Here is a 13,873-nt window from a genome sequence, read left to right as displayed (position 1 = left end):
ACTCTTTTAGTCTGGGACACACGCGAGCGATAATTGGGGCAGAATAAAGGAGGGAATTGGATAGATCTGTTACACAGACTCACCTGGTTCTCCCGGTTGTTGACGGTGAAGTATCCAAGGACGGAGAAAAGCTCGGACAGTATCAGCCTACTGTCGGCATCCTGTTTCTCAGCAGTGTGTGACTCCCGAGACATTCGTCCAATCAGATGACTGGCGATCAGACGAAATTGTAGACTAGTTGCTTCGGCGCCGAGGAATTCCTGCGTTGTTAGACACAGTGATGATACACAGGAAATTGGACGTGAAATAAATAAAAATTACAACCATTAATAAAATATTCTCTTTTCGCCATCCGAATGGTTCGCAGCCCGATTCCGCACCTCTGCATCTATCACGACTATCGCCGGTAACCGCAACGCGAATCGAGTCGGCTTTGTCTCGCGTGGGAAAGCAAAGAGAATTGATAATAAGCCCTCAGTTAGTTTTTCGCCAAATGCTCGGTCTAGGGCTCTCCTGGGCAAAGAGGGATAATCGAGTGATCTCCCGTGGGGCTTTGCGGGGTGCGGAGAGAGAAAAATAAGGAGCGCCGGGTCTCCTGTGGGGGCAGTAGCTGCAGCACCGAGACCGGCGAAGAGGGCGGGATTCAATTCGCGGTTTGATCACCGCATGGACGCGGCGGGGGTTACCCTGGGGGAGTTGCTCGACAGTCGAGACTGGCAGCAGGACCATAACCACCACCCGCCGAGTGATATCTCTATCATTTGATACGCCTAATGGGAGACCGCCGAGTAAACCCCAGAGCCACATCAAGTAAGTAACCGAGCAACCAAGTAACGCGATACTCGGCCTCCGTGCGCAACCTGTGCAACCCTAAAACCGGAGGTCAATACACCGGGTACCGTATTTCAGACCTGTTGTCATCGGTGACTATCATCCCGACAACGGCTGATGCGCTGAAAAAAGGTCAATTCCATCAAGTGATCCGTATCGTTTTTCGTTGATGGCCACATAGTAGGACAAATTTTCGTGTCATTTCATTCGCGACAGAAATATGAAACTTATCGCGAATCGTCACACAGAAATTGATGTAGATTAGCTGTTTTCTCTGCTAAGGATGACCATACTGTAACTGTTTTATTCAGGGGGAAGCTGTTTCCCCCAGTGAGGAGTCAACAATTCCGTGTCTCTTCTCGGTTTTCTTTGCATTTCTCGATCAAGGATCCGCGACTTTGATTCGCCCAGCAATCATGTTCCGGCACGTTCTACATGAAAGGCCAGATCCTGCCACATTGGAATATCCAAACTCCCGATGACCCTACATCCTTCAATCTCTAACTGACGACTAGAAACATGGTACCACAAAAGGTACACCATGAAATCGACGTGGACTAACCTGCATCTTGGCTAAATCCATCTCAGCAAAATGTCTGAGAAGAGTGAGAGCCCGAAGTGCAAGATTCCTCGCTGGTGTTGACAGTGTGGTTTGGTTTGGGGTGGGTGAAGAGCTCTTCTGAAGACTGTGTCCAGGCAGTACGAGGGCGGCGTACAGAACTCCTACTGCTCCCGCCCCTTCAGTCGCCGCAAGACTTCCTAGGAGGTGATTACGGGCGGAGGTTTGTTCCCCAGGTCCGCCGCCCTCAGCACCCTGAGCATTGTGTTCCTGACCCGAACAACGACTCAGGTGATAGCAAACCCTGGAGAGAAGCTCGAAGGAGGCAACCATCAACGGCGCCTCGTAGTCCTGATCCTGGAAGGCGTCGGTCTCGATCAACGAACGACTCTGACGTGACACTCGTTCGACTAGACCACCGGCCACTAAATATCTGAAACAGATAAAGGAGAAGAGAGGTTTTGGTTAGGTTACGCTGATGATCAGACACTACGGTTTACTGAATCGGATAGGTATTGAGCAAAGAGTGCGAAGGTTTTAACTTTGGTGTTGGCGGTTTCGTGAACTTGGAACACTTGGGGTGATGAATGACTGTTCGCGCTGTGCGCTAAGAACTAAAACTGTCTATCACGTGTAGATTGGAAGATACGTGAAGTTGACAATTGGGGTACAAGATACGCTGGTAAAGGGGGAGAAATCAACTTTCATATAATTATTGCGACGTTATTCATGATTTCGTTGTTACTCAACCAAAATCCTGGACTGGCCGTAATCCGAGAAGAATATGTGATAAATCTGTAGCTCATGAATCTGTCGAAGCTTGAATAATACGAGTAAGAAATAGTTGAAAAAGGCAAGCGGAATCCGGACGTAAGAGGATTATAACATCAGTGGGTAATTCTGCGTAGAAGGAGGGGTGTAGCGTTGAGTACACTTTGCAGTGCTGTGCTGGGCAGCGTTGTTGCATAACATACACAACTGCAGAGTGAGTGGGTAGTGAATTTCTGCCTTGTTTCCTCATCGCTAGGCGTACAAACACCACTGCACTGCACATCGCGTTGGGCCTCGTCCCTCAATCCCAGATTTCCTACACAAGGTATGGGGATGAAGGGAGAAGAGCGAACGAAGCTGGCCTGTCAGTGCGTATTATCGAACCCCCATGCACCCGAGTCTCCTCACCGTTTCAACCCCCGACCAAAAAGACTTTCTGTCTCCGTCTCTCGTTTTTGACTGCTCTTTCTCCGGCTATCCAGAGCCAGTTGCGCAAATGGGCTCAAAGTACGTCCATACGATGTCGCAGAGGGTGCGGCGTGTCAAGAGTGTTTCTTTCTCTCGGAATTCCAATTTTTCCCATTTAAATTATACGTGAACGGTACTGTTATTATTTTTTCAAATCGTTACCACCGAGCCAAATTTTGTAGAATTTTTAATTCTAAAAAAAAAGTACCAGTTCAAAGATTAAACTGGACTGAAAATGTATGTTGAAATGTCATTTCAGCGTCTGAACTATCAACGTTGCAACAAAAACTTGAATCAGCAATTTAATTCTCGATAAAAATACCTGGAATCGGTATAATTATAGAGTGATATCTATAGTTTCAACTGTTCAAATTTCAGTTTTTAAAACCCAAGAAAATTACAGTCTCATAGGTGTTTAAACTTTACTCTATGAAATTTTTTCGCACATGCACACACAGAGAATAGGCGATGGAAAAAATTCGGATCCGCAAGCCTTCGGCGTTCTGCCCCCAGTGTTGGTGGAGGAGGCCAACTGTCGCGTCTAATCATAACTAGCTACGAGTAAACGTGAATACGTACTGGCGTGTATAGTTTAACCCTCGACGTTGCGCCATGAAGCCACGTACATAGGTATACGTCTTGTATGCTGTTCGGTATATCTATACGTATACGGGAACAATTCGGCACCCTTCTCGGGATCGCGTTGCTGCAACGTTAATAGAAAAGTTCTGTCGCGTGCCAGTTTTTCTTTCAACCCTTTTAGCCCGGCGTGCATGCTCTCTAACAGCCGTTTCTCGATTTCACCCCCGTCCATCTATCCATCCATCCATCCATCCATCCATATCCATCCGCCAGTCCGGAATCTCGAGTATCGCACCGTATTTTACTCGACGTTTTTTACCTATCGTTAATAAATTTTTCTTCGCTTCTGAACTCGCTCCAACTTTTCCCTGTTATGTGGGTGGTGGTGGTGGGTCGGTAGTATTATAGGACATACATAACATACCCTACACTCTACCGCTTTCAGGCTAAAAGGTCTGAGGACGTAAAATTCGCCATTAACGGTTCCCCCGAAACTCTTACTCGCCCCATCATTTTCCATTTATTTTTACTTCCAACTTCTGTCTTTTAATGACAAATTTCTAACTTTTCTCTAGCATATGCTGCCCGAGCCTTTTTTCCGTTTCTTTTTCACGTCGTCTCCAAATTTTGTACAAACTTTATACAGTATAATAGTGAGAATTGAAAGCTTCACATGTGGAAATTAAATTACACGAAACGGGCTGATATAAACTATAATAAATATACGACGTACATGTAGTGTAAGTGCAATCGTGCAGTAAACTACGCATGCAATTATAATACGTTACTACAATTCGTATATCCGTGGGTCTTAAGTAAATACGTAATAACAGGTATAATAAATAGATATAAGCACGTGTGAGAGCACTCCGGGTGTAATAACTTGGATTAAATAAATTCGTTAATAGAATGCACCGCGTCGATCCAAAGAGCTTACGCCTGTTTGAATCATACCCATTGCGATAGAAGCAGCGGCAGCAGGAGCAGCAGCAGCTAACCTACTAGAAGATTAGCAATTTCCCTCCGCCCCGAAACTTCTCCCCGTATAACAACATGAATATTTAATATCGTTCCGAGAGGGTGACTCGAGAGGGGGGGAAAAAATACACGGAGCACATATAAACACCAATATACAGGAATTCGAAATACGATCGCGTGGAAGAATTTGAACATTACGTTTGCAAGCTCATGTGTCATATAAATTGTAATAAATCATCCCCGATTAGAATTGTACGTAAACTGTATCAACCATCAACTTTTACAAACAAAAAAAAAAAAAGACAAAAATAAACGGAATCAACAGTCACTTGGTGATGATTTGACGAAAAACGAGATTTCTTATCATCAATGGACTTACATGACATATGTTTTTTTTTCCAGCAAAATCGCATCGCAGTGATACAGTTCCAAATCGATCATCATTCTATCTTTGATCGTTATTTGTGTCAAATTATTTGTAAAAGAAACTTCTTACACGTATTGGTAAATTTAAATTTCCCAAAAACGTATCGATTCCTCCGAAGCTAGGCTGTCCGAAAAATGAAAAAAAAAAAAAAAAAAAAACGGTACCAATATCTCATCAGGCCATCTCAACTCGATCGCAAAGGTAAAAGATCACCAAAATCAAAAGAAATACCATCAGGCCTGAATCTTCGACTGTACCGTTGTTTAGAAGAAAAAACAAAACATCATCAACATTTTTTCACGGTCCCATTAATTATCATTTTCATCGTTTCTGTACTCTCCAACTTCGTAATCCGATTGATGGTGTATTCCGAGGATTGCGTAAAGAAAGTGAAAGAGAGAAAAAAAAAGGAGGAGTCGGGGCAGGCAAAGATATGCACCCCTGTAACACTGGAGAGAGAGAGAGACTAGGTACTATGAAATAATCATATGGTTAGCTAATGGCTGACGCGGGGTAGTGATTGCCAGTCCGGGCGTGCACCGAGTCCCTTCCATCCTCCCCTCGCCTCGTCCCTTCATCCTTCTTCCCTTACTACGTGACGGGGGATGATAAATAAATTCAATGTATTTGCGGGAGTCCCTCTCCCCTCTCCCTCTCGCCATTCCCCGTAAACATTCAATGATAGATCGCAATCTCGAGCCGATGATGCCTGTAGCGCCCGATTCGAACGTGCGTGAAGATCGCCTCGTTGATTTCAATCCTGCGGGGTTGGTGTGACAGGTTGTAATTTCACGATACCAATTGTCCGACGATTTTACACCACCAATCGCTTATCATGCGGTATCGCTATTGCTCCGTGGAAATATATGTATATATGGGGGAATTCCATTGCGAACCCGATCAAACTTTTTTGTTTAAAATTTTTTCTGCGATTCTCCCAACTCTGAGACAGTGCCGTGATTTTTTTTAAACAGATATTTTATTCAACTGCTCAATTATTTATGAATGTTTCGAGTGATTTTTAAAAGGACCTTTTTTTTTACCATTTACGAAAAATTCTCAAAAACTGTATTTTCTATTCCGAACATTTCAAGACCGGGCACACGATCGACCTTTGTAATAACTTTTGTAATAAATGTAATAACGTTCTAAATTATCACAATAAATATACAACCATGAAAAATTAATCTTTGTACATAATTTTCGTCATGAATAGTTTCTAAATTACAAGGAAAAGAAAAATTTTCTACTTAATAATTATTTCTTCAGGTTTCAGCATTTTTCCATCGCTGCTCGATGTATCGACTTCATTTTCTCTAGTCATACTCACAATTGAAATTCCACCAGGTGACGTAATATAAGCTCCGACAAATCCCGAATATACTATGAGAGAATATATTTTCCAATTTTTTGTAGTGTCTATATAACAAAACTTCACGTACAAAATCCATCCAAATTTTCGATCAACTCGCGATGAAATTCCTCAACTGTTTCAAGTATTTCTTTTCTAAAAAATTACCACTTGAAACAATCGTTCGATTTATAAAGCGGCCTACAAAAATTTACACGCTGGAAAAAAAAAAAAAAAAAAAAAAAAACTGTTGGATTTATCACCTTTTAGGCTAAATGAGGGATTGTCGCAATTTGGTATTTTTTTTGCTACTAAAGTTGCCGCAGCTTTCTGTTGAATTTACAGCAAAAATGCTCCGATTGTCAATAACTAAGATCGACAATAAACGCAACGGTAATACTCATTTCCGTAGAATATTGATGGAAATTTTGAAATTCACGAAATTAGTCCTACGATAATACGAATTTTCCAAGATTCCTTGATCTCTCCGTGAACTCTAGTTAAACATAATTTCCGAACGGCGGTGAATAATATTCTCCGTAAATCTAGGATACAGCGCAACAGTGGTTTGGAAAAATGAAGAATAGAAGCGAATAAGGATCTACAGGATAGATACAGCCAGGCACTTGTCGCCGACAGGGCGAAGGGAGGGAGAAAAGGAAAAGGTCCCGAGTATCCGGGAGGGGGGGGGGGGGGGGGGGGTGAGGGTGAGGGGTGAGTAAGGAACCCCTAGAGCAGAGGGGTGGGTATACGACTCTGTAAATATTGTAACAAGTGTGCCTGTCCGCCCGTCTCTCATCGTGCAAGCAGAAGCAGCGGTAGACGTATTATAAGCAAGGAGTTCTATGATCTACACGTGTACGAAACACGCACACACGGTGCCAAAATGTGTGGAAGGTATATAATATGACGTGACGTATATATATATATATATATATATATATGTATATCTGCGAGTAATCGATATCGCGATGCGAGACACAAAAAGATAAATACAATGGTCTTTCAAGTAGCGGATTCGTTGAAGCAGCACGGCAATCTAGGTGTTGCCAGTGAGCTTCCCCCCTTTCGCCACTTTAATTCGCCCTCCTAACTCGAATCTCGTCCCAGCTCTTCTCCGTACATTTCCGCATTGCATAGGTAGGTATTATTCTCATCGAGCACGCGTGCAGTCACTTCGAGGTTCGAGTGTCACGCGTGTGTCATTTTCACGCCAACTATGTATAAAGGGATGTGTACAGGGTGAATTTACCGACGATTGAATGGTCTGTAGTCTGATAAAATTTAATGCGCATGCGCTAGAATCCGATAGCAGTTGTTTTCCAGGGTGACCAATCGTCATTTATTTTTAGACGAAAGTTACCCCGCGATGTATCTAACCTAAAAAAATTTTCGAGCCATTTTCGCGGCTGTTGGAATCGAACTCAACTGCCAATGACAAGTGTCAAGATTTTTGAGGTTACGTTCGAGACGGTTGGCCGCCCTGCCGAACAATTGCTGTCGGATTTTAGCGCATGCGTACAAGATTTTAACAGATTACGGAACATTCGGTCGTTAGAAATTCGCCCTGTATATGTATATAAGAGTGCAGTATAATTCGCACCGCACTTGCACACGTTGTATGTTTTTTTTTTTCAAGTTTTTATCTAATCGTTTGTATATTTGGAGAGAAGATTTAAAAAGGGCTGTAAGTGCCTGCAACTGAGAATTTTTAAAAACAAAGAAAAACTGTGTCTTCTTTGGTAAATAGTTATTAATAGTTACGGAATTTTTTGTCTTTTTCTAAATTCCACCCACAGGCTTTTTTAATTCTGATCTTCATTTCATTATGCCCCCCCCCCCCCCCCCCCGCCCTCCAAAGGTAACTACTGGAAATTGAGGGAGAATTCTTTATTTCGGTCGGATCGAACTGAACTTTGATCGATAAAAAATAAATTTCTGAGTATAAAAGGAGAGAAACAAATTTCATCGATTCTTACAAAGAATTTATGTTATATAGGTAATATGAAAATAAACTTTCTGGTAGATTCATAAATTGGAAAGTAAAAAATTTTGTAATATTCTCTTCTTCCAAATAATTAAACGATTCAGATATTTTTTTCTCGAAAATACCCATTTGAAATTGGATCTGATATTTCAATATTATTCTAGACGCATTATAAGTGAAAAAAAAATTCAGTCAATGTCAATTTAATCACAATCAATTGAAACTGATGAGTGATTGATAATTTTTTCTATCAGTTTCCCCGATTTCTTGTTTTACCTGCAATGATCGATTTCGTGTTTTCCAAAATAACTAGCCGATTCCCTATCGCATTTTCGGTTTTGTTAATCTTTCAGGGTTATCTATCACCCTGCAATTTTTTATTGCAGTATTATGAAAAAAAAAAAAAAAAAAAACAACTTCTCCAAATATTATACTATCAATGAATCAAATTTTATTGAATACAAAAAGAAAATTCCGAAATAAATTTTTCATTTGTTTTAATCGAGAACCATACTCACAAAGTTTCATATGTAATGTTTCAAATTAGAAGAGAGAAAAAAAAACCCGAATAGAGAAGAAAAAATCGGATCAGTGCTGCGAAAGAATTCAAATATAATCGTTAAATGTATAAGTATGAAAAAAAAAAAAAAAAAAAAAAAACAAACGAATTTTCGTACGACGCGATTTAAAATTAATTTCACTTAAATAGGCTATAACAATCCCTCACAATTACTTTTCACTTTTGAATTGCTCAGTTTCTAATTCGTTCGCATCGCATCGCCTTCGATTTCTCCCTCGTCCGTAATGTCTATGAAAAAATAACGACGGTTGGGTGAGAAACAAAAGTGAAGTAATAAAAAAATTGGTAAAGAACGTAAAACAAAAAGAAAAAAAAAAAAATTTAAATCAAAACCACAAAAATTGATAGGCGAAATAAGTCAAGGAAGAACGTCACGATCGTCATTTTGTCATTGTCAGCGCAGCGAGAGGAGAATCACGGCGATCGTCAATCGTCTCGTCGAATTGGTAATGTATTATAATCCCAGACGGTCTATAACAACCGTACCGGCTCAGGATATTGCTACTCCTGTGCCGCTGACGCGTAATGCATTTGCCAAGGGATTTCGGAACGGTTCACCCGAGGTGAGAGACAACCATATATACCCCATATACCGGGGGTATACAGTGACTGACTGCGGTTTAGCAGCGGCTACGAACCGTCAGCTGACACGATCAAGCGATACAAGAAAAAAAAAAAAAAAAAAAAGTTGAAAAAATAATAACTACTTGTTCAACTTACCGAACACGGTGAAATAACAAATAAAATTCGTATTCGATTAACACCGCAAATTATTCTCACGACGATACTTTTTTCTGTTTGCCCGAATCGAAGAGGTATTTCTTTGAAGAAAATTTGACAATAATAATAATAATAATTTCTTTAACTTAGCAAATATGACAAGGTAACTAATAAATGTGCAGATTTTTTTTCTGCTTGGCTGAGTAGATGAAACTTTTTCATTCTACAGATTTAATCGTTATATTTTATATATTTAATAAAGACTTTCTCCACGGGTGAAGGAAATGTTTCGCGAAAAGGAATCCGATAAGATATCAACATTTTTTGGTGTAAAAATTGCGCCAAGCTTTTTCAAGAGTATAAGATTATTGTTACAGGAAATTGAGAAGAAATATTTAAGAAATTGCAGAGAGATTTATAAATTTTTTTCAGCAACATGTCGCTCGTGTATGCAAAATTTCGAGAAAACTTTCAAAGAATGAAAGAGCACTCCAAATTCTCTTGGGTAAGATCTTACTTTTGTTCTATGCATGGAGTAACATTTCATTCGATAAAATTTAGAGAAGTACAGACATACCAAGTGAAATATATCTTACGCTGGAACGTTTGACTTGAAGGCACAGAATTGTAAGATTCTTGAAATATTAGCAAATTTGTGTTCGTATTTGCGACGATGAATATTTCATATTGTTTAATGGATTGAAAACAAAAAAAAATAAATAAATAAATAAATAAACAAATAAAAATCAAACACTAGACACTTTTCCGTAGAGAATGATTTTTCTTGATATCTGTTTGAAATATCGAGCTTGAATTTCTTCAGGAAATAATTGATTTCTGTAAGATCATTTTAGCACGCTGGAAAGATTTCAGATAAAAAAAAAAAAAAAAAAATTGACTAAGATGAAATCGAAGCAGTGACTTTAGAAATTGGATAACAATGCAGGAAAGTGAGAGTGAAAAAAAAAACTTGGGATTTAATCACCTTATCTCTACTCGTACATCACGGAATTGGGACAGATTTGCATATAGAATTAGCGCAGGCTAGAAATTCTGCCGCTGTGCAATCGTTGCAACGGATTCGGATACGTCGCTAACCAACGTGGGAATAAAATAGCTCGAGGGCAAGTGCAGCGGGGCGAGAAGAAACGCCTGCGTTTTTTATATAATATATATGTGTATGTACGTAGGTATATAATCGGTGCGCACATCTATGTAGGTATAAAAAGAATTAAGCAGGGCGTTAAAGTTGTTGCCTGCTGCTGACGGCGAAGCTGCCCTATGCTGTATGAAATGTATGAGAAGAATCACATCCGTTTTAATTCCGCTCGATTTCGCGTTACAGGTACCGATAGCTTGTCACGCGTTTGATTTTTATTTTCGTTAATTTTTTTTTTAAACATATTTTTCAGATTTCATAACGATAACGGACTTGAGTGAACAACCGTGATAGAATAAAAAAAAAAAAAAGACTATATTCGATATATGTTGCTAATGTAGATCGCAGAGAATGTTAGAATGAGAATAAAACTGAACAGTCGAGTGATATTCGTTTGATTCGACAAAATTACTTTTGTCGGACGAAATTGTTTATGACAATTTAATACGGAATTTAATCAAGTCTTTGAACGATCATGTGGACTATCGATTTATTCAAGATGTAAATCTTTTGTCGGCGAGATTCATGTATTTATTTTATTTAAAGTACCTAATTGTTTCTGTCAACGGACATACGACTTGGAGGAATAGTACGTAAGCTTGAAATGAAATGATATTTCGGAAACATATAAAAAGTTTCACTCGAATCGATACTTCGCTCAATCGCGATAATGAAACCTTTTGTAGAATCGAGAAATTCGCTCGATTAAATCATTTTGACAAACGAACTAAATCGAAATTGTTGTATCGAGGTTGTCGTACTTGAAACAAACAAGGGATACTGGATTGAATCGAATGGACTCCATCAAAATCTATTCCGTTGATTCGAGAATTCCTTTCCATTCGTGTAGTATAAACTTTTTTTTTTTTTTCTTCTTCTTCAGCTCAGAGAGTAATTTGATTATAATGACAGACGATGCCGAGAAGCAAGTGAGATGGCTGTAATATTGAGGTGAGTAAAAATTGCCGTGCAGTTGCGCGGGTAGTAATAATTCGAGTTTATAGCAACTGCCGTCAGAGGGAATGAATCACTGGTCAACTGCGTGATGATCAGAAGTTGTAAGCCTCCCCCGGGAGGCCAGCTGATGTTTTGAGGAGCATCTGCCCTTTGAACTGTGTGCGGAAGGTGCAGGGTGTGTACTTAAACTGAGCCATAGAGAAACCGCGGCAGGGGTTTTTGTTCGACGGGCAATCGATGATTTGTTAGTCATTCATTTTTCATTTCAAATTAACTCCACGCTGATTCCCGATCAATTTTCATCGATTACGAGGAAATGAATTTTAATAGGGACTCGATTGATTCGCCGAGTAAAATGGGATTCCAAAGCGTTTCTATAAATACTGACGGGCATTCAAAACAGTTTTGAAATCGTTAAAAATTTTTATGAGAACGTGAACGGTGGTGAAAAAAAAATGTTTTAAAAGAATTTTTCACTTATTTTGTTGAAGTTTTTTCAAAAATAATTTTATACCTGAAGAAGATACGCTGCAAGCAGGTCTGCAAGACTAATGAAAAAATTGTACTCGAACTGAGGAAATGTGTTGTTGCAGCAGTTGAATTTTCTTTTTTACCATTGAGGAGACTGCAGGTGAACCAAAAATTGATACTTTTTATTGATTTTATTACAACATATATCCACAAATTGAGTGTACATCAAATTATGTAAAAAAAGGTTGAAAAATTAAAAATATCAAAATTGTAAACAACAGTTTAAATATCGATGCTTCCTTTCAAATCCAGTAGATTTTTTCGATTTTACACTATGACGGTTCGCTTTTTTCGACAGACCATTTTCTACGACTTTTCTTCAATACGTTATCATCGTTAAATATTCAATTTCACAAGACGGTGTTAATAATTCAGGTATTTTGTATTTTTGTAATTTTGTAAATAGATCTTCGTATCTTACGAATGTAATAATTTGATGATTGTATATTCGGTGAAGAATATCCCTAGTCTCGTGATAAAATTGATAATAGATATTGATTTTTGGCTGATCATTCTCCTCAATTTTTCATCCAGCTTCGATTCATCACGGATTCGCTGTTCCGCGCATTATACACATTAAAATAGTATACATAAAGAATATCTCGATAATTAAGAGTGAAGTGAACGTGGTTTAAGAATCAACTAATCGATTTTTTCCTAAAATCAAGTAAACTCAAATCACAATACGTAGGGTCTGTAGAACGGTCTTGAGGGTGAGCGTCGATGGTTATACTCGTGGCGTAAAGAGGGTTGCGGGATGGACGGCGTCGCGACGCGTATAGTATGGGGTATAAGGATAGGAAGGTAGAAGGTAGAGTATAGCAAAGCAGCGGAGTGAGTGGCGAGCGAGAGAGAGTGCGAGAGAGAGAGAGAGAGAGAGAGAGAGAGAGAGAGAGAGAGAGAGAGAGAGAGAAGAACCAAGGGGCGAGAGAGCTTGCAGAGTCCATTAGCAGATTACCTACCCCGGCAGGCTCAAGTCTCGGCCACAGCGCTCATTCACCCCCCTCGTGTTTTTCCTTTCCATTTTTCCCCAGTTTTCTCTCCTTTCTTTTAGTTTTCCTTTTCGATTTCGGTTTCCTTCGCCCTTTCTTTTCTTTTCTTTTCTTTTCTTTTCTTCACCTTCAATCCCCCCCCCCCCCTGTATAGTACGTCCGTCTTAAAATCGCATCTGAAATGCCCTACATCTCACCTAAGTTTTCGCTGGGCGACTCTTTACAGTTTCGTTACACCGTATTTCAATTTTTTGCAACATTACGTTGCCGCGAACTCGTCGAATTTTCGTCTGTTCAACTACGTCAAGACACCTTGTGAACTCGAAAGACGGATTCGTGCTAGACTGATTTCGTAAAACGTTTGACCACTAGGATATTGAATAATTACACCTCTTAAATGTAATATACGTCATTTGCCTTTACGTCAATGTTTTAGTAATTCAACACTCACGTTTCTCAACTTGTTCCTAATTTTTTCCTCATCAGCAGTTAAATTAAGTGATTCCTAAAATTTTCCAGATTTACTGGTGCATGGATTATTTTTTCGTTACAATAATAACCCTGATAACCCTAATGCATATCCTGCATAATCGATCAATAACGACAGTGTCACGGGATATACAGGGTGTTACCAAGTGAACACTGCAGTATGCCAGGTTGCCTACCTCCGAGGGAAACAAATATCGGTAAAACAGACCTACCGAGTTATAATTACTTTAGTCAAGTCGAGTCCTATAACCACTTTAACGTGACTACGGAAAGCGGTCACTAAACACTTTAGAATAGGTTATAAACAGCGAAACAATCGCTGATGCCAAATCCATACAACTTGGCAAGACGGCAGTTCCAGCTCGCTCGCGAGGACTTTAAACGCGCTACCTACCGATAACTCGGTAGATCTGTATTACCGATATTTGTTCTCCTCAGTGGTAGGCAACCTAACACACTGCTGCGTTCGCTTGGAAACACCCTGTATATAT

The 13,873-nt window shown here is 39.7% G+C and overlaps 1 protein-coding gene across 2 annotated transcripts in view; it reads right to left on the bottom strand.

Moving 5' to 3' along the window:
- LOC107221688 (S phase cyclin A-associated protein in the endoplasmic reticulum) overlaps positions 1–13,873 on the bottom strand; it is a 39,072-nt gene that overhangs the window by 8,332 nt on the left and 16,867 nt on the right. For both annotated transcript variants that reach the window (XM_046741897.1, XM_046741898.1), the window contains exons 12-13: positions 1,394–1,823; positions 84–260 (exon numbers count right to left, since the gene is read on the bottom strand). In XM_046741897.1, the coding sequence (XP_046597853.1) occupies positions 84–260; positions 1,394–1,823 (607 nt within the window). The remainder of the gene's footprint in view (positions 1–83; positions 261–1,393; positions 1,824–13,873) is intronic.

Source organism: Neodiprion lecontei, chromosome 5, assembly GCF_021901455.1.
Source record: "Neodiprion lecontei isolate iyNeoLeco1 chromosome 5, iyNeoLeco1.1, whole genome shotgun sequence".
NCBI lineage: Eukaryota > Metazoa > Arthropoda > Insecta > Hymenoptera > Diprionidae > Neodiprion > Neodiprion lecontei.
The sequence above is the reverse complement of the archived record's forward strand: the minus strand, read 5'-3'. Positions and strand labels throughout refer to the sequence as shown.